Below are 27,155 nucleotides of genomic sequence, written 5' to 3' on the forward strand. Positions count from 1 at the left end.
TACTTGGAACTGACTTAATCAGTTCCAAGATTTCAAGTATAATAGATGGACAGTTTCCCTAATATTTCTTCAAATCAGATTTCTCTCCTGAAATCCAGAGTCATATATCCAATTGGATGTATCTTGGACATCCCATTGTCACCTCAAACACTACTTGTCTAAAACTGATCTCACCATCTTTTCCCCAAATCCTACCTTTTCTTCTATTTCCCTTATCATTGAAGGCCAGATCTCACTCAGTTGCTCAAACTAAAAGTCCAGATTCTTCTTTTTCACTATTTAACCAAAAGCAGTTAGTCACCAATCAAGCCCTTCTGATTATAATCCTATCAAATCTGTCCTTCTTCTCAAATGCCACTTCTCCTGTCCTCATCACTTTCTCCTTAGATGACCATAGTATCTTTCTATGTCCTTGACTCCAACTTGGTCCTCTTCACTATACCAAAATAACTATTAAAAAATGTAAATTTTATGAAGTCTGCCATTTTATTTAAAACTTCCATGATTATCAGGTTAAAGTTAAAATTCCTCTATTTAGTATAAAATAATTTCTATAATCCAGCCACTACCTAAAACCCAACCTCATATTTAGCTAATTTCACAAGCATGCTTTTATCACTCAGACACATCTGATACAAACTACTTTGTCTTCCTCCTAACCGTGTTACTCCATTTGCCAAATCTACTGGACCTAGAAGTTAATGGGGACCACCAGTGTCCTAGAGAAAACAATGGCATAAGTGCTTATTGTTATCCCCACTTCTCTTCCACCAACTCTATGTGCATATCGATTCTTCTTATAAAAATCTTTGCAGAAGCAACAAACTATTTTACTATTTAACGCCATACATTATCTGGTACTAAGCTATGTGAACCCTTGGGAGACACGCTTTCATATATTAAGGTCTATATTATCAAGCAGCTGTTATAATAAAATTCAACAAAGATTTATCCAGATAGAAGCTTTTATACAATGGTGGCTATAGAAGCAGACAACTGGCTACAGATCTCAAATTCCATCTTAATCCAAGACCAAACAGGTGTAAATGTTAGTTCAGCATCTACATTTGGATTCAGTTACGAAAAGTTCCCTTAAAAAACTACCCCAAAATATTTGCTGAATTATCAAAATGACCACACACTCTAAGCTAAGATTAAAACAAATTTAAGCATGCCCAATCATGATCCAGGAAAAACTGGAAATATGATCCAACATACTAGCAATATGCATTTGCTAACAATGGCTCACTGTCTGCAAAAATATCACTCTCAGAGCATTAGTAAGTCTGTGAAGAACTACTAAAATTTCTATGGGTGTTGAAACATTATCTACTTTGAATAAGTTGAATCCCATTTTTACTTTTTAAATAAAGGTTTCAAACAGTACTAGAATAAAGGAAAGAATGGAAAGCAATTGTGATTAAAGAAAGAAAGAAGAGGCTGAGTGGGAAGCAGCAGCAAAGCAAACATACATGCCCTGGTGGTGCTTGCATTGGTCGTTTCAAGTCATTACGTCCTCTGCAGGCTCTGATCACAGTTTTGTGACGATGCAAATGTATTTCAGCTTCTAACTGGTTCCAAAGCTTATCATGAGCAGGTCCCTTCATATCTCGTCCTAGCAATTGTATTTGTTGGACCCTTCATATTGGGAAAAGAGTACATTGAGTTGATTTTTTCATTATGTTCACTATAGTGAGAATTCAGAAAAATTACTGAACATAAGTAGCTTTTGCATGAATCTCAAATTAGTGATAAAACTAATACTCAGGAACTTCTTGATGTCTCTCAGGTATAAAAAAATATGAACACTCTGAAAAGAACAGGTATCTTGAAGGGAAAAACCAGTAAAAAAATTTTTTTTAAAGGAATTAATGTGAACTCTTTTAGTCATATACTTAATTCAAATAAATCTAAAAAACAATTGATGAGATTAATGTCAATCTGTTTTACGTCTTGCAGGCAAAGTCACTGAACTCAGATACCATTAAATGTTAGCTTTTAGATGAGATTAACTGTACAAAAATATTTCTTCTAATTAGAGTTTCTTTTCACAAAATGATTATTTTAAATGTGGTTAAAAGTTACTAGAACCAGCCAGGGCAACATGGCAAAACCTTAAAAACAATTAACCAGGCCTGGTGGCATGCCTGTGGTCCCAGCTACTTGGGAAGCTGAGGTGGGAAGATCACTTGAGCCTGAAAGGTAGACGATGCAGTGAGCCAGCGTTGCGCCACTGCACTCCAACCTGAGTGACAGAGTGAGACCCCATCTCACAAAATTAAAAAAAAAAAAAAAGTTACTAGAAAATGTATACTTCAAGATGATATAGATTATTTTTTTTTCATGTTTTTAATGTGACATTAAAAGAATATGCACAAAATGATTCAGTACTAATAAGTCACCAGAGTTAATAATTTACTTAATAAATACAAGTAGAATTCTGTGTATGATTATGATAAAATCATTGTCATTAACTAAATACCAACATGTCTTTTTGAAGGGCAAGAAAGGCTGGGTTTCAGTGATCATAAAAAGAATTCCTTATGGAAGTTCTGCTATGCACGTGAATATCGGTTGTACTGGTCTCAAGGCACAAAATAGTTGGAAAGTGCTGCTCTATAGAGCTGTTAGCATTTCACAGTAAGATACTATCAGTGTTTATGTGTGTAAACTAAACATATTTAGTATGGATAAATAGATCTGCAATACATAATGCTGTCAGTATTAATTTAACAACAGTAAGTTAAAACCAACTGTAAAACGATTCTGAGGGAAAAGATTAATGCTGCATTTACTGTAAGAAAAAAGAGTCAGCCAGGTGCAGTGGCTCACGCCTGTGATCCCAGCACTTTGGGAGGCCAAGACAGACGGATCATGAGGTCAGGAGTTTGAGACTAGCCTGGCCAACATGGTGAAACCCCATCTCTACTAGAAATACAAAAATTAGCTGGCTGTGGTGGCAGGCACCTGTAATCCCAGCTGCTCGGGAGGCTGAGGCAGGAGAATCACTTGAACCTAGGAGGCAGAGGTTGCAATGAGCCGAGATCATGCCACTGCACTCCAGTCTGGGCAACAGAGCAAGACTCCATCTCAAAAAAATAAAAAAAGAAAAAGAGTCAACCTCATTAAATATCCAATTTGTCACTTAAGAGTACAATAATACCCATTTTTTACACACCTTCCTGCCAGTTCCTTATCCAAGTACTTGGCAGCTAGTCTCGCCCCATATACTTCAGCCTGGAGAACAGCTATATGTCTACGAAGGGCTTCATTCTCTTTTCTCAACAATTTCACTTCAGCTTCAAGTTGCGCTTCTTTCATTTTTTCTTTTTTGTTTGCCTCAAGCTCTCTTTCCTATGTAATTTTTAAAAGTATATAATTTAATGAAAATAAAAACTCTTTAGCACTAGACCATGTTCTTGAAAATGCACAAAAGCCTACAGTTCAACAATGTATCATCTCTATAAAATGGAACACAAAGATCTGGATCTAGTTCTTTTGAACTAGTACCATAACATCTTGGAACTACTTCTAGATAAAATAATTGCATGCCATGGGTTACCCTGATATGGAGGATAGTAAGAAAAGTAGTCTACTCTAAGCTCATGTTATCACATATTAGTAAAAGTGACTTCAATGGGTAGTTAAATCTGCTATCTACTTCTAAAACTGACTTAGAAAACTAGACTAATATAAAAATAATCATTCTGATGGTTGTTCCCAAACATTTAATTAACTTTAATGCAACAAGTCTATAAAGTCGACTTGTCAGAAATTGCATGCAAAGTTATGCATGTCTGTCTTAAAGTCAGAATCATTCAGTTACACAGATACATTTTATAGCTAATTTATCTTAGAGGACCACAAGAAACTTATAAGGAATAAACTAGAGGATATACTAGTTTTCTAATAAACATTTTATAGTCATGAAAAACTGCTAGTAACAACTGCATTAAAACATTTACACATTACAAAGTTTCTATAGATTAATCACATCTATGGAGTGGATTACCACTGAACTTTGTTATCCGGTTCATCTATTTGTCTGTATGTTAAGAGTGAATGCAGAACGTTTTTCCGAGGAAAACACTGGCCTCACTTGCCTCCTACGTTCCTCTTGGTAGATAGTCCATATGTGTGAACATAAAGGTGTTAGCCAGAGACTTTAACCGCAAGATCTTCACCATCAAATTTTTATCAGAAGTTCATATATGAGAAATAATGTTCAATTTACCTTAAAAGCATAAAGTATAATCTTTCCTACAGATCAAGGGTTGCAAATGTAAATGCCTTCAGGATCCAAGTGCAGAAACAGGCAGGTACAAGACAAAATAGAGTACAAAACAGAAGGTACAAAAAATTCTGCCCATAGGCAGGCAAATTCAAACTCAATCACACACACAAAACTATATGGCCAAATAAAACCCTTTTGAGAGTTAAATAAGGGCCCCAACAGACATTTTAAGTGTTATTTGTAGGTCAAAAAAATCACCTAAACACTGAAAACTTGCATTTATCCTGAGCAGAACTGCTTTTACAGAATCCACAAATCCTATGAAAACATGGTTACATTTGTTCATGATATGTGGAAGACATTATTCCCTATACCACCATGTCCCTTTTGTGAGGATGTAAATAAAAACCTACCTTAGCACCAGAGAAATTGTTTCTCTTGAGGAAATGATGAATAGTATTGTTTCTATTGTATGCACTGATTATTTTACATAATTATTTCCCTTTTTATTCTGGATATTGAGAAGCTAAGAAACAAATTTAAGCATATTTTCAGCAATTCATGGAATATATTTTGGTACTAATTTAACGTGTCTCCTTTGGTCTACTGTTTTGAACAACATCAAAATAGATATATTTGAATACTAGTCAATAAATACCATAATCCTAAAGAAAAAATTTACATACATACACACAAACACACACACACATACAAGCTAAAACTAACGACAACTACCAAATGCTAGATATATTTGTCACTTCTTTGATTAAAAATATTTGTTATATATATATGACAAACATATGAAAGATTAGGAGACTCTTTCAATTTCTGGGAAAAAAAGATTAGAACATAATTTCTAGATACTAGTTTTAAAGGATTTGAAAAACTCAATCTAGAATCCTCCTTTTAACATAATTTTGGAATTATTAAAATCTTTATTTCAGAACCTATGTCCTAAAAGGGCAAGTATCTGTTTCAAAAGAAACCAGTTTGGAGATATGAACAAAAATCTTTCTTATAACATTTTAAAGTTGATGCAACTTTTAAAAAAGCATTCCTAGAAGATCAAGACTTCTTTGGTTTATGGGCTAAATAAACTTTATGTTGACGATTACCTACTTTCAATTACTTTAATGAGTTATTTATACTACATTAATGAAACGTAGGAGACGTACTAAGCTACCACCGACTGGGGTTTTAATGATTTAAATCCCTAATGAATCTGATAAACTCTCAGGCCTCAAATTAACAGAGGTAAGCAAGAATAAGACTAAGAAAACTGAAGTTAACCATTTCTAGATTTCCAGAAAAAAAATTTTTTTGATTCTTAGTTAACCTGTTTGTTACTAGGTAACACCCAAGATGTTCATTTTACATTTAGATACCAAAGATTGGATCTTCAAAAGGGGTAAAGCCATAAGACAAATTGGAACTTGATTAGGTTGGGATAATGTGAAAAATATTAAAAATGTATTGTTATTTTCGAAAATAACTTCTGCTAAAGCATTTCAAAATTCGATTGTTTCAAAGGCCACACGATTATTCTCAAGACTCTTGAAAAGCCATAACACATGCAGCAGATGAAGAAGAAACCAACATGCACATTCTTTTCTGGAAATAATTTCAAATAGAAACTTAAGGGGGTTAAAAACTAGGCCTGCTTGATATATCTTCAATACCCGAAGTGGGAAAACCTATGGCTCTTTGAAGTAGAGGTGTGAGCAAGTTACAAGGCTCAAAAATTGTCAAAAATTGTCAGGCTCTGCAAATAATGGCTATAAATCATTAATAAAAGAAAAATGTTTAACAACATGCAGTGAGAAAAGAGCAATGGGCTATCCACTGAACTTTTCAGGTACTGGAACATTTAAAAAATTGCCATCATTAATGCTATTTTCAAATACAATGAGTGACAACATATAATATGCAAATAAAACACTAAGAACACTTCAGCGTGACATATTAAAGCAAAACAGAAACAATATACTTACCAGCTCCTCCACAGAGGGGCCAGACTTCAGATATAAGAAAAAAGTTTTATAATTAGAAGAAGATCAAACAAATGATTTTATTTAGTGGTATAATCATTATAAGGAAAAACCCCACATGTTGAATATCATTTGGGTAAAGTTCATTAGAACAAATATATTTGCAATCTATAAACAACAGTAACTGTAATAGCATTAGATTAAAATTTTTTGTTTTATCAAAATTAGTCAGCATAACTAGTACAGTGTTCTTTTCACCATACTCTTTCAAATTCTAATGTTAAAACTTCACGTAAATTCTTTTCTAGAGAAAATTTAGATTGTTTTTGAATGTTAAAGTCAAATAGCTCGAAAAAGCAGTTATGAGCTTTTATTTCAGTTAAATAAAACCCTTTTAACACAGATTCACAGACTTTGAAAACTTAAGAGTTTAACTTAAAATTATTTTCATGAATTTTAACACATCAGTATTAGGAACTACTTAACCAAATGAAATTAACTGAAAACAAGTAAAGCTTATAAATGTATTACTCTCAGCATATCATCAATATCATCTCATGTCCTGCCTCTGCCAAGCAATAGCTGTCTTATTTATTGCTGTGTTCCATATACGAACAAAATATCTGATATCTCTTACACACTTAAAACATATGTGGTACACAGTGGCAGGAAAAATGCTTACAATATATTAAGAGCAAAAGAAAAGAATGTGCTACTGGCTGGTACCCAATTCCATTTTTTATTTCTTCCTTATTAACAGACTCCAGTTTTACTGTAAGTGGCCATATGACCAATAGAAGACTGACATGCAGCTGGGGATGGTCAATGAAATGCTGGCAAAAATTACTGAGAAAGATTTCATAATAAGTTATTTAAAGAAGGCTAACACAACAGAGAAGCATCTTTTTGCCCTTTCCTTAGATTAACCCTTCTTCCTGCCTGAAATGCAGACATGAAGAAATCCTGAGGATGGAAACCATGAGCTAAAAATGGCAGAGCACAGTGATGGAAGGAATCTGGATCTCTAATATTTGTGGAGCTGCCATATCAACTCTACATTTCAGAGAAAAATAAGCACTGTTCAAGAATAATCCCAATGTTACTTGGGATTTCTGTTATATGCAGCTGAATTTAATCCAACTGATACAGTAGGGCAAAAAAAAAAAATCTTCTATGTTATAATCACAAATATCTTTTAAACATATTTATACATGTATTTTAAATAGGAAAAATTCTATCAGTTGATTGTTGATATCACGGATTATTTATAGGTGATGAGATTGTAGATTATCATAATGATCATAAACTTTATATTTCTTATATTTTCTAAATTTCCCACAATGAGCACATACATTTGATAATTTAAAAGTCTCATTCAAAACTGTCCTCTCCACCCTGTAAAATACATGCAAGGGCATGTCACTCTCTAAACTACTTACCAATTTTGCCTTAATGGTACCAGAGTCAACACTTTGACCAGTTTTAGCATGAAGCTGAAGCTGAATAGAGTGCAGCTGTAAAAGCTGATCATGTACTTCTTTCTCCAAAACAACTTTCTCTGCTTGGGTTTCTGTCAGTTCAGATTTCAGATCCACCAACTGTGCCTTATAAAGAAAACAGTAAAAGAAATTAAGGATGCTTAATTTTCTTTCTTTTGACTAATAATTGTTATTCAAGAATGACAACAGAGAGACTACCTTTGAAATACATGAACATTAGAATACTATTATCTAAGATACAAGACATCCATCTAAACTGACAGAAAGTCAATAGTATAAGTCAAGATATTTCAGTAGCAAGAGAAATCTATAAGCTGTATTTTCTAATAACACAGAATGCTACTTCCATTTTACTTTGCTTACTTTACTTTACTTTTACTGTTTCACCTTTATCTTCAAAGCTTATGAAAACACACAACTATGAGGTGGTTCGCCATGTGGTAGAGACAACGTGTGCTGTGGTGGATCACTAACATTCACAGTATTACAGAAGATGCCAGTAAGTGAGTTGTGTTCTGTCTTCAATCCAACGAGTACTAGCCCAAATCATCCCAATCATTATCTAGTAAAGTTATTTTAGGTGCTAAGGTATCAACTTCTGAGACTACAGTAAGCCTGAAGATCAGAGTTAACTGTTAAGTCTTCAGCTTTATCATAGCAGAGCAACTCATTAGGACCATCTACCAATTCAGTTTGAAGTTTTCATTTTTGCACAATTGATATATTGTTTTACAGTTGTGCACAGGATGTGTCCCTTGTGTTTTTGGTTTTCCCAGCTAGCTAGCAGATTAAAGATCAAGACATGCCTTTGTTTCCTACTCAACTCAACATAATTTTGCTAAGCATCTAAGGGCCCAGAACTATGCCAGCACAATGAGAAAAAAAATTGTAGATAATATTTTTAAAAATCAGAGATCATAATTTATGCCCTTGACAAGCTTTCATATCCACTGGGTTGATAAATACACATATGTAGACCAACTAAAAAATGTGGCAAGTTATATATAGAGAGAGAACTGACCCAGTCCCATGGAATTCAAACTGAAGGAAGGATGAAGGATCCAATTCATGGATGAAGGATGGTCAATGCAGAGAATTTTATTGAGTGAATGGAAGTGGCTCTCAGCATGAATTCACATTACCTCATTCTTCTTGGGCACCAGACAAGAATTTGGGACTCACCAAGTGCAGGTACCCAAAAAGGCTATCACACTGGCCCTCTGCCCTTACTGGCGGAGGGCAGTCGCCCCACAAAAGGCAAAAGGCCCAGTGAGCTGATAATACAGTTCTGTCCAGCAGAGCTAAGAGAACCTTGTAACACGCCCTCTGGGGCCTTGGGTCGCAGGCACCCCGACCTGGATGCTGCCACACGGCCTGCATGGAGTTTGTTCCTGCCGGTGCTAAAGCAGCTGGCCAGTTCCTACATCTGCTTGCCTACACACTCCCTCCCATGAGGGGTGGAGTGAAGCGGACCCAAGTGAACCAAGTTTGCTCCTGCCAGTGCCAAAGCTACCAGCCAGTTCTCACACTCGTTCGTTTGTGTGCTCCCTCCTGCCAGGGGTTGAGCGGGGTGGGCTGAGTAAACAGGGCACCCCTGTCGTGAGTACTGTGAAGGGGTCAAGAAAATATCCTGCATCAATATGAACTCCTTTATTGGGTATGAGTTACAAATACCTTCTCCCATCCTGTGGCTTCTTTTCACTTTATAAATATGTATTTCAATGAACAGAGTGCTCAATTTTAATGCAGCTCATTATGTTAATAGTTTTCTCCCCAACAGTAAATGCTTTTTTGGCACGAGTTCTACCTTATCTAGTATCAAGTTTGCAACTCCTAGTTTCATTTTATTTGCATTTACTCAGTATAATTTTGTCTGATCTCTTATTTTTTTTTTTTTTTTTTTTTTTTTTTTTTTTTGAGACGGAGTCTCGCTCTGTCACCCAGGCTGGAGTGCGGTGGCCGGATCTCAGCTCACTGCAAGCTCCGCCTCCCGGGTTCACGCCATTCTCCTCCCTCAGCCTCCCGAGTAGCTGGGACTACAGGCGCCCGCCACCTCGCCCGGCTAATTTTTTTTGTATTTTAGTAGAGACGGGGTTTCACCGTGTTAGCCAGGATGGTCTCGATCTCCTGAACTCGTGATCCGCCCGTCTCGGCCTCCCAAAGTGCTGGGATTACAGGCTTGAGCCACCGCGCCCGGCCTGATCTCTTATTTTTAACCTTTCATCCTATTTGCCATGTTATGTTTGTATATAACATAACACACATGTAAAGTCTTCATTGCTCTCTTTGGTGGTTTTAGAAATGTACTTTTTAATTAAATCTTCTGGAAGCTCTGTATCTTTGTTCTAATGATTACTGTGACATTATATCCTAATTTCCTCTTTTGACTGTAATTTAAGGTATTAACTTTAAGGTATTATCCCTTCTACGAGCAGTCATGAAATTAGCTAATTAACATCTCACTTCCCTCACTCTTCTCAAACATTTAACAAAATGTTACCCTTCGATTCCCAGCTAATAACTATGAGCGATCATCAAGCTTATTTCACATTTTCAGAATACTCTTCTCCCATTTTGAGAATTGAAAACAAAATCCATATTGCAGTGCATATAGCATTCAATATTATTCCATCAGGTTTAACTCCAATAGTCTTTGTTCTGCTATCAAATATATTCTATGCTCAGTACCAGACCTTTAACCAAAGCTACTCCAATGATTTCAGCTCACTCCCAGGAATAGATTTATCAGAAAGGTTTCTTTGGATTAGTGGGAAAACAACCACAACCTCAAAGTGTTTTTCCTATTCTCTCATTCCACAACAATCATCACAGAAACTTCTGTGACCGAGTGTGGGGGATTTCACCCCACCAACAAACAAGCAATCAATTTTGCAGCAGACATCAGTTGGGTGTCCTCCAATTCAATTTTGACACTATCTACCTGGAGATACTGTCAGATCCCACAGATTGAGGGCTCTGTCCCACAAGACTGCCCCATTCTTTTCAGACACTAGTTGCAAGTTTATGCTTCCAGAAGTCCTGACTGAATGGCTTCAAGTTGGGGTTCCCACATTTCCCTTTTTCAGTTCAATTAGTTTGCTGCAGCAGCTCACAGAACTCATGGAAGCACATTTACCATTTCATTATGAAGGATATTACAAAGGATACTGATAAAGAGATGCACAGAACAAGGACTGGGGTAAGGGACATGAAGCCTCCATGCCTTCCCTGGGGGCACCACCCTCCACGAACCTCCATGTGTTCATCTATCCAGAAGCTCTCCTAACCCTGTCCTTTCAGGTTTTTATGGAGGCTTCATTACACAGGTGATTTGGTTTGGATATCTGTCCCCTCCAAATCTCATGTTGAAATGTGATCCCCAATGTTAGAGATGGGGCCTGGTGAGAAGTGACTGGATGGATCATGGGGTAAATTCCTCATGAATGGTTTAGCACCATCCCCTTGGTAGTAACTGAATTCTCACTCAGTTCATGCAAGATCTGGTTGTTGGAAAGTCTGCAACCTCCCCCACCTCACTCCTGCTTCTTTTCTTGCATGTGATCCATCTGCTCCCCCTTCGCCTTCCACTATGACTGTAGGCTCACTGAGGACCTCACCAGAAGATGCTGGCATCATGCTGCCTATACAGCCTGCAGAACTGAGCCAATTAAAATTTTTATAAATTATCCCCGTTTGATATTTCTTTATAGTGACACAAAAACAAATTAACACAAGAGGCATAACTGGTTAAAACACTGGCTACTGGTGATCAACTTAACTCTAAGCCTTCTTCACTCCCTGGAGGTTGGGCACCAAAATCAAAGTAATTTTTTTATTCAGAGTTTCCTATTAATCCACTTGCCTAAACTTTAATCCTCTATCTGTATTCTTTTCTAAGAATACACAACAACTGCACAATTTTCATTTTAAATATAAGCAGGTTTTTTTTTTAACTGTCTTATGGATAAATACCCCTATTATTTTACCTTAAGCACCCCTCAAAAGCCTCATGTTTTGAAGGAGGAGCAAACTAAGCCAAGAAATTTGTGAACATCAAGTTGCACAGCAGGCAAATTGGATCCAGCTCACTCATTACTTTTAGCATGCCATAGAGCTCTTTTGATAAAGTTTTAGAAGGTCCAAGTTAACAACCTAAAACGTCTTTATTTTACACATGAAGAAACTGAGACCTAAGAGATTATGTGAGATGCCCCAAATTACAAATTGCATGGTATTAAAACTCAGACCTCCTCCTGACATCCATTGTAATTCTCGCAGTAATAAAAAAAAATGGGGAAGATATAGTCCATGAGCTCCAAATCAGAGCACATTCCCCAAATATCAGAACTACACAAAGCTTTAACTAAACAGGGGATTCTGAACCCCATACACACACCCCATACTCCTACACATGCACACAGATAGGCACTGGTACTCGTGAGCATACACAGGCATGAATACACAGACATACCTGCAGGCATGCAAACAGGAACAGATGCAGGTACAGATATGCAAGCAAACAAAGCACACATTCCCCAAGTTGTTTAGGAATTACAAAGAAAATAATTGACTTCACATGGCAATTTAACTATAATGAACTATAGCACAAAAAGCTGCTGATAAAGATGTAAATATTATGTCACATCTACCTATAACTGCTTCTACACCTTTTGTTTTAAAGTATGTGTACAAAAAGTAATCACTTCACCTTTTAAATATCTGTATTCTCTTTATGTTTTAAAATGTAATTTAGGATGAAAGTACAGATTGGAATTTAAATCTCTAGCAATTATACTATTTAGTGCCAGTATCCCAAATTTATCATAGACATCTATCTACTTTTCTCATATAGTCAAAAAAACAAAAATGTAAAAAATAAAAATCACATAGAGATGGCAGGATCACACTATAAAAAATACTAATGTATTAGTTATTGAGTACTATATTAAATTTAGTATAGTAAACTGAGCTTCCAATTAATAAGAGAATCTTTACAGATTATATAAATTCCCTTTTCTCATTAAAGGAAGCAAACAATTCCATTTTATCTGGCAAAACTGTCTTTTTTCCTGAAACTAAACTTTTAAAAGAATGCATCACAGAGACTTTTTTTTTTGAGATGGAGTCTCACTCTGTCACCCAGGCTGAAGTGCAGTGGTGTGATCTCGGCTCACTGCAAGCTCCGTCTCCCAGGTTCACGCCATTCTCCTGCCTCAGCCTCTGGACTTAGCTGGGACTACAGGCGCCCGCCACCATGCCCAGCTAATTTTTTGTATTTTTAGTAGAGGCTGGGTTTCACTGTGTTAGCCAGGATGGTCTCGATCTCCTGACCTCGTGATCTGCACGCCTCAGTCTCCCAAAGTGCTAGGAACAGAGATTCTTATATAAAAGATCCTAAGCTACCTGACAGACAACAGAGGCAGAACCATTCTTCATAAGACTTTTCTCTTGTGACAAAACTCAAGAAGAAAATGTAACTAATGAAAGCCATTTTGATCCATTCCTTTTCTTGTATACCTTCAAAATATCATTTAATTTAACTCATTCATTTTATTATAAAAAATCTCCCTCTATTTTTTCTCTCCTCTATGTGCTTGAGGTGGTCAAAATCACAAAAATCTAATGAGTCTTATTCTAAAACACAAGACTATGACCAAACAGGAAATATACTCAAAGGTCAAATTGAAAATCTCTGCCATCCTTCAAGACAGGAAATAATACTCCTCCTTACTTAAAGTCAGCTCTTGAAGCAGTCATCTGGTCTATGAAAGTTCTGTGAGAAAGCTGTATCTGTTTATATTTTCTATCCAACCATAATGACCACTAATTTCATCTGCCATTAGTTCTCCCCCAAAAAATAACATTCTACAGTCTAGACAAGCAAATGTAATCCTCATAACATACTCTGAGAGATGCACTTTTTATCCAGATATGACAACTGAAGTACAGAGAGGTTAGGTAACTTCACCATGGTCATTAAAAAGCCAGTAAACCAGGTGTACATAACTACTAGAGAAGCTAAGGCAGGAGGATCACTTGAACCCAGAGTTTGAGGCCAGTCTGGGCAACACAGCAAAACCCCCATTTCTTAAAATAACCAACCCTCCCCAAACAATATATATATATAACTACAAATTGTAATGAGCTGTATGAAAGAAACTAAAATAATTAGCAGAGTGGGAGTGTATGACTATTCTTCTGGGAAGAGTTTTGGTTATTACTAAAGCAGCAGGTCCCAAGGTCTATGGGACATTTTCAGGGGATCTGAAAGGTCAAAACTATTTTCATTATAATAAAACATTATCTGTCTTTTTCACTATGTTGACATACTGAAAGTACAAAAGTAATGATGAGTAAAATGTTGGGATTTTAGTACAAGTCAATGCAGTGGCACCAAACTCCATCAGTAGTCATTGTAGTCTTTACCGCTATGCACTTGCAGTTTTTGTTGCTGTTGATGTTTTGTTTTATTTATTTATTTTTTTTGAGACAAGGTCTCACTGTGTTTTTCACGCTGGGCTGCAATGGCATGATCACAGCTCACTGGGGCCTTAGAACTCCTGAGTAGAAATAATCCTCCCACCTCAGCCTCCTGGGTAGCTAGGACTATAGGAGTGCATGGTCATTTTTAAATTTTTTTGTAAAGCTAGGTCTCGCTATGTTGCTCAGGCTAGTCTTGAACTCCTAGTCTAAAGCGATGTTCCCACCTTGGCCTCTGTATTAGTCTGCACTGCTATAAAGAAATACCTGGGACTGGGTAATTTATAAATACTATTATTTTAAACAGAAGAGGTTTAAATGGCTCATGGTTCCACAAGCTGTACAGGAAGCATGGCTGGGGAGGCCTCAGCAAACTTTTTTTTTGAGACATTGTCTTGCTCTGTCACCCAGGCCAGGCTGGAGTGCAGTGGCATGATCTTGGCTCACTGCAACCTCCACTTCCTGGATTCAAGTGATTCTCCTGCCTCAGCCTCCTGAGTAGCTGGGATTACCAGTGCCCTCCACCACGCCCAGCTAATTTTTGTATTTTTAGGAGAGATGGGGTTTCACCGTGTTGGCCAGACTGATTTTGAACTCCTGACCCCAAGTGATCTGCCCGCCTCAGCCTCCCAAAGTGCTGGATTACAGGTGTGAGTTATCCTCTATTAAGCCAGGAATTTAAAGGTTTGAAAAAATATAAAACAATGCTGTTCTTCTAAAACATTTTTTGGTTTTAGAAAATATAATTACGTTTTAATTTAAAATCATTTATATTAACATGTAATGAGTTTATTGTAGTTATTTTTAAATGATGTAATAAAGTTTTCTCAGTTTAATTTCTAATACAGTAAATTCTACATTTATACTTTTTTTATATTTTGTGTATTTATATATTTATACATATAACCCACATTAAAAAAAAAAAAAGCTCTTTGGGGTTCTTAAAATTTGTAAGAATGCAAAGGGGTCCAGGAACCAAAAAGTTTGAGAACCTTGACTTAAGACCTTCTGAAAAAAGGCTCATGTGGCTACACCATATAGAGTAGGGGTAGGCCATCTTTGGCTTCCCTGGGCCACACTGGGCGAATTGTCTTGGGCAACACACAAAATACATTAACACTAATGATAGCTGTGAGTTAAAATTAAAAAGAAGAAAACAAATCATGCAAAAAAAAATCTCATAATGTTTTAAGAAAGTTACGAATTTGTGTTGGGCTGCATTCAAAGCTGTCCTGGGCCACATGCAGCCCACAGGCTGTGGGTTGGACAAGCTTGATATAGAGTAAGACGAAAGAATGGTAAGATACATCATAGGGGCCGGGCGCGGTGGCTCACACCTGTAATCCCAGCACTTTGGGAGGCCGAGGTGGGCGGATCACAAAGTCAGAAGATCAAGACTATCATGGCTAACATGGCAAAACCCCGTCTCTACTAACAACACAAAAAATTAGCGGGGCGTGGTGGCGGGCGCCTGTAGTCCCAGCTACTCGGGAGACTGAGGCAGGAGAATGGCTCAAACCCGGGAGGCAGAGCTTGCAGTGAGCCGAGATTGCACCACTGCACTCCAGCCTGGGAGACAGAGTGAGACTCCGTCTGAAAAAAAAAAACAGTATATCATAGGAGGGATACCCAAAGGTCAGATCATGCAGAGCCTGTCTGCCAAAATTAAGAGTTTGAATTTTATTCAAAAAGCAATTGATGAATTTATGTTTTTTAATTAATTAATTAATTTTTATTTATTGTTTTGAGATGGAGTTTCGCTCTTGTTGCTCAGGCTGGAGTGCAATGGTGTGATCTCGGCTCACTGCAACCTCCACCTCCCGGGTTCAAGCGATTCTCCTGCCTCGGCCTCCCCAGGAGCTGGGATTACAGGTATGTACCACCATGCCTGGCAAATGTTTTAATTTTAGTAGAGACAGGGTTCCACCATGTTGGTCAGGCTGGTCTCAAACTCTTAACCTCAGGTGATAACGCCCGCCTTGGCCTCACAAAGTGCTGGGATTACAGGTGTGAGCCACTGAACCCGGCCCTAATTTTTTTTTTAAAGGCATTTATGTGTAATATGAGAGACAACATGAATGAACTGAGTTGGGGGATGTGAAATGGAAACCAGTTGATACATGTGACAAGTAATTTGCTGTAAACCTCAAATGAAGATCCAATTAATCAAAAATGTTTCCATTTTCATTTCAAAACCCTCAGTTGCTCTATGATCAAACTGGAGATGGGGTGGGGAGGAGAATCAACCTACCCAATATTTTAGGAATATCACAAGTACTAAATCCATACTCAATATTCCTATTTAATGTTTAAAGTTATTTTCAATCAGTTTCAATTTTTTCCCAAAATAAGATACCATGAAATATAAACTCACAAATTATATGCTTGTGAATTACATACCAGGGGAATAAATGAACCTGCAGATCAGTCTTTCAGCAATAGGGCAGGCACTGTAGATGTGAATATAGAGTCAACAAGACAGATACCTAGCTTCATCCTAGCTCTCATGAAGCTTGTATTACAGAATGATTGTGGGTAATCTTTGAAGATTTATAGCAGAACACCAAATGTGTTTCAAAAAATTCATTCATTCAAATAAACACTGAATACTCACTGTATATCACAATCTGGGGACAAAAAGATGAGTAAGACATGGATTCTAGAAGTTCCCTATCTATTAAGAAAAACTAAGAATATATTTCCAGGCTGGGCATGGTGGCTCACACCTATAATCCCAGCACTTTGGGAGCCCAAGGCTGGTGGATTGCTTGAGCTTAGGAGATCGAGACCAGCCTGGGCAACATAGTGAGACCCTGTCTCTACAAAAATTACAAAGAATTAGCTGGGCATGGTGATATATGGCTGTACTCCCAGCTACTCAGGAGGCTGAGGTCAGAAGATCACTTGAGCCCGGGAGGTCAAGGCTGCAGTAAGCCATGATCGTGTCACTACACTCCAGCCTGGGCAACAGAGTGAGACCCTGTTTCAAAAAAAAAAAAAAAAGATAAAAAGATTACATTTCCAATTGTGATGCAAAGTGTGGTAAGCACTACTCACTATTTGAAAGACATGTGTGATGTACCAATTCAAAAAGAGGTAAAGGGAGGCAGTCAGAAAGAAGTTCTCTGAGCTTGGAATGGAGATCTGCTAATACAGGGAGTGGAAAGGGAAAGGTGAGATATGAAAACACCTGACAGGTGAGATAGGGAGTAACTAGATCAAAATGGCTGGTATTTAACACATCAGTTTCAAATTTCCTTTTTTTTTTTTTTTTTTTTTTTTGAGACGGAGTCTTACTCTATTGCCCAGGATGGAGTGCAGTGGCGCGATCCCAGCTCACTGCAACCTCCACCTCCCAGGTCCAAGCGATTCTCCTGCCTCAGCCTCTCGAGTAGCTGGGATTACAGGCATGTGCCACCACACCCAGCAAATTTTGTATATTTAGTAGAGATGGGGTTTCACCACGTTAGCCAGGCTGATCTCAAACTCACAACCTCAGGTGATCTGCCCACCTCAGTCTCCCAAAGTGCTGGGATTACAGGCATGAGTCACGGCACCCGGCCCCAAATTTCTAATTTTAAAAAGGGGCCAAATACCAATTCTGTAATCCATGTATAAACCAATCTGATATCTATACCAAAGGAATTACTCAGCAATGTGTTTTGGGAGCACAGAAGCAAAAAATACAAAAAACAAACAAAAAGCTCCTAGAAACCAAAATAGGTTCACAAAAAGATACTGCTACCTTCTAAATCAGCTTCACAAAGCATTTGATGGTTCAAATTATTTCCCCTAAAACATGGTTCTGACCTTCAAACAGCTTACATTCTAGAGGTAGAAAGATGTGGTAACTACTAATTATAGTACAATGTAACAAATCTAACAGTACAAGTAAGTTTAAGGGCTTAGGGCAGCCTCTGCCTATAAAGAGCAGAGAGGAGTAGAGTAAGGAAAGCCCTCACTGAGATGGTGATGTAAGTGGAGTCTTGAAAGATGAGTGGGTGTTTGATACTGTAGACAAAGGGTACAGAGAATACATTATACACCAAAGCCTATGTGAAAGTACAGGTGCCATAAAAGAGCAAGACCTATTTAGAGAACTGCAAATAGACCAGTTTTATTGAGGCAAAAGCAGCTTAGAAGGGGTGATAAGAGATAAGGAGACACAGACAGGCACACTAATCACTGGGCCAAAGAATTTGAATTTTAGAGAGATACAGAAAGAAGAATGACAGAATCAGATTCATCTTTTTAAATACAAACTACTAATATGAATCACTCTAGAATGATCAGGCAACAAAAGGATGGTTTGGAGGGAATAATAATTAGGAGACTAGGTTAGGAATATGCAAAAAGCATAAGGACCTTAATTATGCAGAATATCCTAATCTTATCTCATTATCTTCCCCAGACCTGCTCCTCCTTTTCCTGTATTCCTTACTTCAGTAAATAGTAATGTATTAACTTCCTAGGGCTGTTACAAAAAATTAGCACAAGACTGGGCATGGTGGCTCACGCCTGTAATCCTAGCACTTTGGGAGGTCAAGGCAGGAGGATCACTTGAAGTCAGGAGTTCAAGATGAGCCTGGCCAACACGGTGAAACCCTGTCTCTACTAAAAATATAAAAATTGGCCAGGCATGGTGGCTGGTGCCTGTAATCCCAGCTACTTGGGAGGCTGAGGCAGGAGAACTGCATGAACCCAGGAGGCAGAGGTTGCAGTGAGTCAAGACTGTGCCACTGCACTCCAGCCTGGGCAACAGAGTCAGGCTCTGTCCAAAAAAAAAAAAAAAAAAAAAAAAAAAATTACCACAAACGTGGTGGCTTAAAACAACAAAAATTTATTCTTTCACATTTCAGGATGCCACAAGTTTGAAAGAAGGTATTGACAGGGCTGGCTCTTTCTGGAGATCCTGTGCCTCTCTCCTAGCTTTTGGTGCTGTTGGCATTCACTGGCATCCCTTGGCTTGTAGATACATCACTCCAATCTCTGCTTCTATCATCACATAGCCTTCTTTCTCTGTTTCTGTGTGTGGCCTTTTCAGTCTCCTATCAGCACACTTTCATTGGATTTAGGGCTCCCTCTAATCCACTACAATTTTATCTCCATCTTTACATAATTCCACCTGCAAAGACCCTCTTTCTAAATAAGGTCACGTTCTGAGGTTTTGGGTGGATATGAATTTTGGAGGGATACGATTCAACCCACTACAGATCCTGATCAATACATTTCCCAAACAGAAATCTGGTGTTATCCTTAACCCTTTCTCTTATCTTCTGCATCTACATAATTATCAAATCCTGTCAATTCTCCTTCCTTAGTCTTCAATTTATCTCCTTTTCATAAGCCCTGTTACCACCTTTCACTTCAATAACACACTTGTCTATAACAAACTCCTTTGCTATAACATTGAATGAACCTAGTTATTACTCTCAATACTGTGCCTGTACCTAAACCGATATGCATTGCTAAAGAAAGTCACACAACAGTACAGCCCGGTTGCACCATACTTTATGATAACTAATCCCAAGCCGGTCCTCAACAATGCCTGGCAGTCCTGTTTCTCTGGCCAACTGGCTCTCCCACTCTTCCATAACTATTTATTTTATCTTCTACTAGCCTCATGCTCTTACTCTCACCTACTTTCAGCAACTGACCTGGGCTCCTAGTTTACAGAGAGAGAGAAAAAAAAAAAAGCCATCAAACAAAAACTTCCACAACCTCCTACTGTCCACTCTCATTCTCTCTGCCTTCTATAGCTATTACAAAATCTTACTAATATTAATTACCCCACTCTTTTTCTATATTTCGCTTTTCTCTCAAGTAGATGCTTCTCACAGACTTATGTTTTGTTTTTATTTAAAAACAAAATGAAAACAAAACCTCCCTTGTACCCTACACTCTCACTTCTTGTATCTATTCAGCCACACTTACTCCTTCTGTCTGCTTTGCTCTCCACTTCCTCCATCCCCCATCAGACATCAATATGTGTTTGTGCAGAGACTGATTTCTCTAGCTCCGTAGCCTCAGGCCTCTTACTTAACTCCTGTAAAGTTGGAATAACCATACTAATAAACCTGTCTCACAGGACTGTCGTGAGAATTGGATGAATCAGTCTATGTAAAAGACTCAGAAGAGAGCTTGGCCCATAGTAATTGATCAATAAAGTTGGCAATATTGTTATTGCTAATAATCTAACACATTCATCTATCTATTCAGGCAACCAGCTGCACAAGATTGTCACTTGGATTTCTCCTGAACTCCCTCATCCCTCTATTGCAATCCATCTCTAGGTTTTTTTTTTTTATTTTTACCTCTCCAGTCACTCTTGTTCTGAATACTTTCCCCTACCTCCATTATCTTACTCCACACTATCATAATCTCACATAAACAGAAACCTTCTAAACGATTTTCTGCATTCATTCATGTCATTCTCCCCAACGTTCTCCATACCATAGCCAGAGCAAACTGTTCTAACTTCATATCCAAGGCTACAAACTGGTTTAAAAGCCTTCCCACGATTATGACAAAGCCCCAAATATTTTTGCATGGCCTATAAAGCCATGTGGAAACAGTCCCTCCCTGTCTGCTCAAACTTATCTTGCATCTGGCTTCTTTTGCCCTCTTCTCTTGTAACACATACCAACTGTCTCTCGAATCTTTAAATGAACTATGCGCTTGCCCATCACAGGTGCTTTTCACTTCCCATTCCCTCTACTGCAATGTTGAATGGCATTCCTATTCTTAGCTTAATTCATTCCTATTCACATATAATTCTTTTATGCCTTAGCTCAATAACTTCCTCAGGGAAGCAAGCCTTCACTGACATCCCAAAATAGGGTCTCATTACTCTTATGTACCTTTCACAGTATTCATCAAAGTTGCAATTTCTCATTTACATGATTATTCTCCCAACAAATTCCTCCAACATAATCCAAACTCCGTAAAAGCCATGACTGCAATCCTTTTTTGCTCTCCATTGTATCCCAAGTGCCCAATACAGCATCAGGCACATAATTCATGTTCGTAAGTGCATACTGGATCAATACTAAACTTCAGCTTCAATGTTGCAAAACAGCCTGTTTAAAAACAGGACAGATTTAAAGCAGCAAAGGGACCAGCATATCACGAGTTCATTATCATTGTGGTTCTAGATCAAAGTTAAAAGTTTCTCTACTAATGGCTATAAATAGTAAATCACTTCAAAGAGATACTAATGGAGCAATTGCTGAGGGAAAGGAGGATGTGACAGAAGGTGTATTGTGCTGTTACTTTAAAAAAAGGAGTAAAAGGCAGAACACTATTTCAAGGCAGAGGTGGGTTTTTTAAAGCATTGGTTCACCACCTTTGTATTCCAACACGCCTACTACTGCTATTATTACTATTCCTACTGTAAACCTAAAAGGAAAAGGCTGAGGCACAAAACATACTTTAGTTTACCTGAGCCAAAATGAGGACAGCTACCCAACACATATTTCCCAGATGCCTGGGAAATGCTCTGGCACCTGAGTTACAAGCAGATTTTAAAGGGAAAAAGGAACAAGGCAGACATAAAGTCACTTGATAAGAATTCTCACTGGTTTACAATCACTGATTAGTGACTGACTATTCATTGTTGCACTATAAGGTATGACTTATGGTGTCCAGCATATGGTATTTTATGGCTACTTGGCGTCAGTTAGTCTAAATCCTACATAGAAGGTGGTTTCAAGAGATAACTACTTAGGTCAAAAGAGAGTGCCATAACTGTGGTTTCATTCCAATGCCTCTCTGGGCCTGACAATGGAAAGGAACTCAGGTTTTTTTTGTTTGTTTTTGTTTTTTTTTTTTCTTTCAATAGGTGTCTGGGGAACAGGTGGTGTTTAGTTACATGAATAAGTCATTTAGTGGTGATTTCTGAGATCCTGGTGCACCCATCACCTGAACAGTGTACACTGTATCCAATGCGTAGTCTTTTATCCCTCATCCCCTTCCCACCCTTTACTCCAGATCCCCAAAGTCCATTGTATCATTCATATGCCTTTGCATCCACCTAGCTTAGCTCCCATGAGTGAGAACATACATTTAGTTTTCCATTCCTGAGTAACTTCACTTAGAATAATGGTCTCCAATCAATTCCACCCACGTTGCTGCAAGTGCCACTATTTCATTCCTTTTTATGACTGAGTAGTATTCCATGGTGTCTGTATATATATATTTTTTAATCCACTCATTGATTGATGGGCATTTGGGCTGGTTCCCTATTTTTGCAATTGTGAGTTGTGCTGGTATAAACATGTGTGTGCAAGTATCTTTTTCGTATAATGACTTCTTTTCCTCTGGGTAAATACCCAGGAGTGGGATTGCTGGATCAAATGGTAGATCTACTTTTAGTTCTTTGAGGAATCTCCACACTGTTTTCCACAGTGGCTGTACTAGTTTACATTCCCACCAACAGTGTAAAAGTGTTCCCTTTTCATCACATCCGTGCCAATATCTATTATTATTATTATTACTTTATTATGGCCATTCTTGTAGGAGTAAGGTGGTATTGCATTGCAGTTTTGATTTGCATTCCCCTGATCATTAGTGATGTTGAGCATTTTTTCATGTTTGCTGGCCATTTGTATATCTTCTTTAGAGAATTATCTATTCATGTCCCTAGCCCTCTTTTTTGATGGGATTGTTTGTTTTTCCTTGAGTTCCTTGTAGATTCTGGATATTAGTCCTTTGTCAGATATACAGATTGCGAAGATTTTCTCCTACTCTGTGGGTTGTCTGTTTACTCTGATTATGTCTTTTTCTGTGCACAAAGTTTTTAGTTTAATTAAGTCCCATCTATTTATCTTTTTGTTGTGTTTGCTTTTGGGTTCTTAGTCATGAAGTCTTTGCCTAAGCCAATATCTAAAAGGGTTTTTCCAATGTTATCTTCTAGAATTTTTATGGTTTCAGGTCTTAGATTTAAGTTTTTGATCCATCTTGAGTTTTTTTTTGTATATGGTGAGAGGAGGATCCAGTTTCATTTTTCTACATGTGGCTTGCCAATTGTTCCAGCACCATTTGTTGAAAAGGGTTCCTTTCCTCACTTTATGTTTTTGTTTGCTTTGTCAAAGATGAGTTGACTGTATTTGGCTTTATGTCTGGATTCTCTATTCTGTTTCATTTGTCTATGTGTCTGTTTTTATACCAATATCATGCTGTTTTGGTGACTTTGGCCTTATAGTACAGTTTGAAGTCGGGTAACGTAAGGCCTCCAGATTTGTTCTTTTTGCTTAGTCTTGCTTTGGCTATGTGGGCTCTTTTTGGTTCCATATGAATTTTAGGATTGTTTTTTCTAGTTCTGTGAAGAATGATAGTGGTATTTTGATGGGAATTGCATTGAATTTGTAGATTGCTTTTGGCAGTATGGTCATTTTCACAATATTGATTCTACCTATTCATGAACATGGGATGTGTTTCCCTTTGTTTGTGTCACCTATGATTTCTTTCAGCAGTGTTTTATAGTTTTCTTGGGTCTTTCACCTTCTTGGTTAAGTATATTCCAAAGTATTTTAATTTTTTTGCAGGTCTTATAAAAGTGGTTGAGTTCTTGATTTTATTCTCAGTTTGGTCACTGTTGGTATATAGCAGAGCTACTGACTTGTGTATGTTAATTTTGTATCGTGAAGCTGAACTCATTTACCAGTTCTAGGAGCTCTATGGATGAGTCTTTAGGGTTTTCTAGGTATACTATCATGTCATCAGCAAACAGCAACAGTCTGACTTCCTCTTTATCCACTTGGATATCCTTTATTTCTTTCTCTTGTCTGATTGCTCTGGCTAGGACTTCTAGTACTACACTGAATAGAAGTGGTGAAAGTGGGCACATTCTTCAGATAAAAAGTTTCTTTTCTTTTTTGTTTCTTCCACAGTGCTACTACTATTCCAGTCAATGCCTGTAATTCCAGCATAGCCATTATCAAGTGGCTCACCACAGCAAAAATTCACAAGCAGGTGGAAACTATGAGAGATGTGAGCAATTTGAAATGGCCCCATGTCAAAATACACTGATATTCTCTGCTATTCCATTCTCCTCAGATATGACTCTTCCTAAATATTGCTATGGCAAAAAGCAGTCACATGGGTATCATTTATAATTTTAAGATGTAACCTATGTTCTCAAAAAACTAAAAATAGAACATATACACTAGGTATATAAGCCCCCTAAAAAGGAAATCAGTATGTTGAATAATATGTGCACTCCCATGTTTATTGTAACACTATTCACAATAGCCAAGATACAGAAGCAACCTATATTTCCACAACAGATGAACAGATTCAACAAAAAAAAAGTGGGACCGGGCATGGTGGCTGACGCCTGTAATCCCAGCACTTTGGGAGGCCGAGGTGGGTGGATCACGAGGTCAGGAGATGGAGACCATCCTGACTAACACGGTGAAACTGCGTCTCTACTAAAAATACAAAAAATTAGCCAGGTGTGGTGGTGAGCGCCTGTAGTCCCAGTTACTCGGGAGGCTAAGGCAGGAGAATGGTGTGAACCTGGGACGTGAAACTTACAGTGAGTCAAGATAGTGCCACTGCACTCCAGCCTGGGCGACAGAACGAGACTCTGTCTCAAAATAAATAAATAAATAAATAATTTAAAAATAAAAATAAAAATAAAGTGGTATATGTACACAAAGGAATACTACTCAGCCATAAAAAAGAATGAAATCCCGCATTCAAGACCACATGGATGAGCATGGAGGACTTTAAGTAAAATAAGCAAGACACAGAAAGATACATAATGTATGTTCTCACTCAAATGGAGAGGTTAAAAAATTGATCCATCATGCATGGTGGCCCACACCTGTAATACTAGACTTTGAGAGGTTGAGGCAGGAGGATCTCTTGAGCCCAGGAGTTCAAGACCAGCCTAAGCAACATGGTAAACCCCATCTCTACAAAAGAAAAAATGGAAAAATTAGCTGAGTATAGTAGCTCATGCCTGTACTCCTAGCTACTTGGGAAGCTGAAGCAGCAGCATCAACGGAGCTGGGAGTTGGAGGCCACAGTGAGCTATGATCGCACCACTGCACTCCAGACTGGGTAACAGAGTGAGGCCCCGTTTCAAGAAAAGAAAAAAAAAGTTGATCTCATAGAAGTAGAGAATAGAACAGTGGTTACTCTAAGTTGGGAAGGGTGAGGCGGGTAGGAATATGTTGGTTAACACAGTGGTCACCAACCTTTTTGGCACCAGGGACTGGTTTTGTGGAAGACAATTTCTCCACAGTACGGCATGGGGATGGTTTCAACAATAGACATTATACTCTCATAAGAAGCAGGCAACCTAGACACCTCGCATGTGCAGTTCACAACAGGGTTTGTGCTCTTATAAGAATCTATATGAGAATCTAGCGCCACTGCTGATTTCACAGGAGCCAGAGCTCAGGCTGTAAGGCTTTCTAGCCCACTGCTCACCTCCTGCTGTGCAGCCAGTTCCTAAGAAGCCAGGGACCAGTACTAGTCCACAGCCCAGGGTTGGGGACTCCAAGGTTAACAAAATTAAAGCTAAATAGGAGGAAAAAGTTCTAGCATTCTGTAACACTGTAAGATGATTACAGTTAATAGTAGCTTAATGTATATTTTCAAACAGCTAAAAGAGAAGGTTTTGAATTGTTTCTAACATGAATAATGTTTGAGATGATGGACATGCTAATTACCCTAATTTGACCATTATTCATTATGTGTATCCAAATACTACACTGTGCCTCCTAAACAGGTACGATTATTATGTCAAATAAAAACAAAAAAGAATAGCCCTAATAGCCTATTCAAGTAAAAAAGTAACCTATGATTTTTTTTGCAGCAAAATTTAATGTTTTAATAATAAACATAGTGTTTAATGTTAAATACATTACAAATTACCCAAATTGGAGGTGTTTCTTCATTATATAAAAATATTTTATTATAGCAATATGATTTAAGGTATTAACCTCTGAACCACTGAACGTCACCACATTTGTCATATCAAACCATAAGTGGTCTCAAATATGTCTTAACGTCCATATAATTAAAACAATAGAACTAATTCAATCCTTTTACTAAAAAAGTAAAAAAGGGCAAGAAAATACGGAAATTGTTTCAAGATTTCAAACAATATATGGAGCAACCACTGAAATTCTATAGATGGTACAGCAGCAAGTCTGCTTTGAAAGGCACTGCTGACAATGAACCTCTTTCCACAGCAATACACAATTGATTCCATGAAAACGGCAGAAGCTGCTAAATGTGTACACAGTAACACCAAAGACAAATAAGTCGACTATAACTCAAAACACACAAACAAACAAACAAACAAAAATCATTAGGATTTTCCCCCTCCCCGTTTTCCTAAGATCTTTAAATCAAGTGTTTCAAGCATGTTTAAAAAACATGCTCACATTGTGATATGCTAGCATTTCTTATTTTGAGAAATAATGCAACCTCCTAAATCACAACATAAGAGTCAGAATGTGCGATTTTAATTTCTGAAAAAAGAACATGCCTAATTTATTACAATTCTGAATACTCATCTACAATATTTAAAGACAAAAAAATGGAGCACAACCTCCTACTCAGAAAATTATCCTTCCTCCCAATTTCTATTTTTATATCTGACATCAAAAAAAAAAAAAATCCCTGTTTAAAGTTTCCTTAGGTCATTTTAAAAATAAATATTGTTTCATTTAAAAAAAGTTGTTAATGCCCAGTTGATACTGCAGTTGTAAATGATATGAAATTTCTCATGTGATGTTTTAGTCCACTTTCTGTTGCTTATGACAGAATACCAGAAACTAGGTAATTTATAAATAAAAGGAATTTATTTCTTACAGTTATGGAGACAGAGAAGTCCAAGGTCGAGGGGCCAGATCTCGAGAAGCCGAGAGCCTTCTTGCTGGCAGGGGATCTGTGCAGAGTATGGAGGCAGCATAGGGTGTCACATGGCAAGGGGGC

At 37.7% G+C, this 27,155-nt stretch overlaps 1 protein-coding gene across 2 annotated transcripts in view; it reads right to left on the reverse strand.

The window, feature by feature from the left end:
- Positions 1-27,155, reverse strand: part of LOC105465487 (golgi associated PDZ and coiled-coil motif containing) — a 43,159-nt gene that overhangs the window by 13,650 nt on the left and 2,354 nt on the right. The window contains exons 2-5 of one of the 2 annotated variants that reach the window (XM_011713940.2): positions 7,662-7,826; positions 6,226-6,249; positions 3,179-3,354; positions 1,473-1,638 (exon numbers count right to left, since the gene is read on the reverse strand). In XM_011713940.2, coding sequence (XP_011712242.1) covers positions 1,473-1,638; positions 3,179-3,354; positions 6,226-6,249; positions 7,662-7,826 — 531 coding nt within the window. The remainder of the gene's footprint in view (positions 1-1,472; positions 1,639-3,178; positions 3,355-6,225; positions 6,250-7,661; positions 7,827-27,155) is intronic. The other variant, XM_011713941.2, reaches the window with a different exon arrangement.

The sequence above is a fragment of the Macaca nemestrina genome, chromosome 5 (genome assembly GCF_043159975.1).
Source record: "Macaca nemestrina isolate mMacNem1 chromosome 5, mMacNem.hap1, whole genome shotgun sequence".
Taxonomy (NCBI): Eukaryota; Metazoa; Chordata; class Mammalia; order Primates; family Cercopithecidae; genus Macaca; species Macaca nemestrina.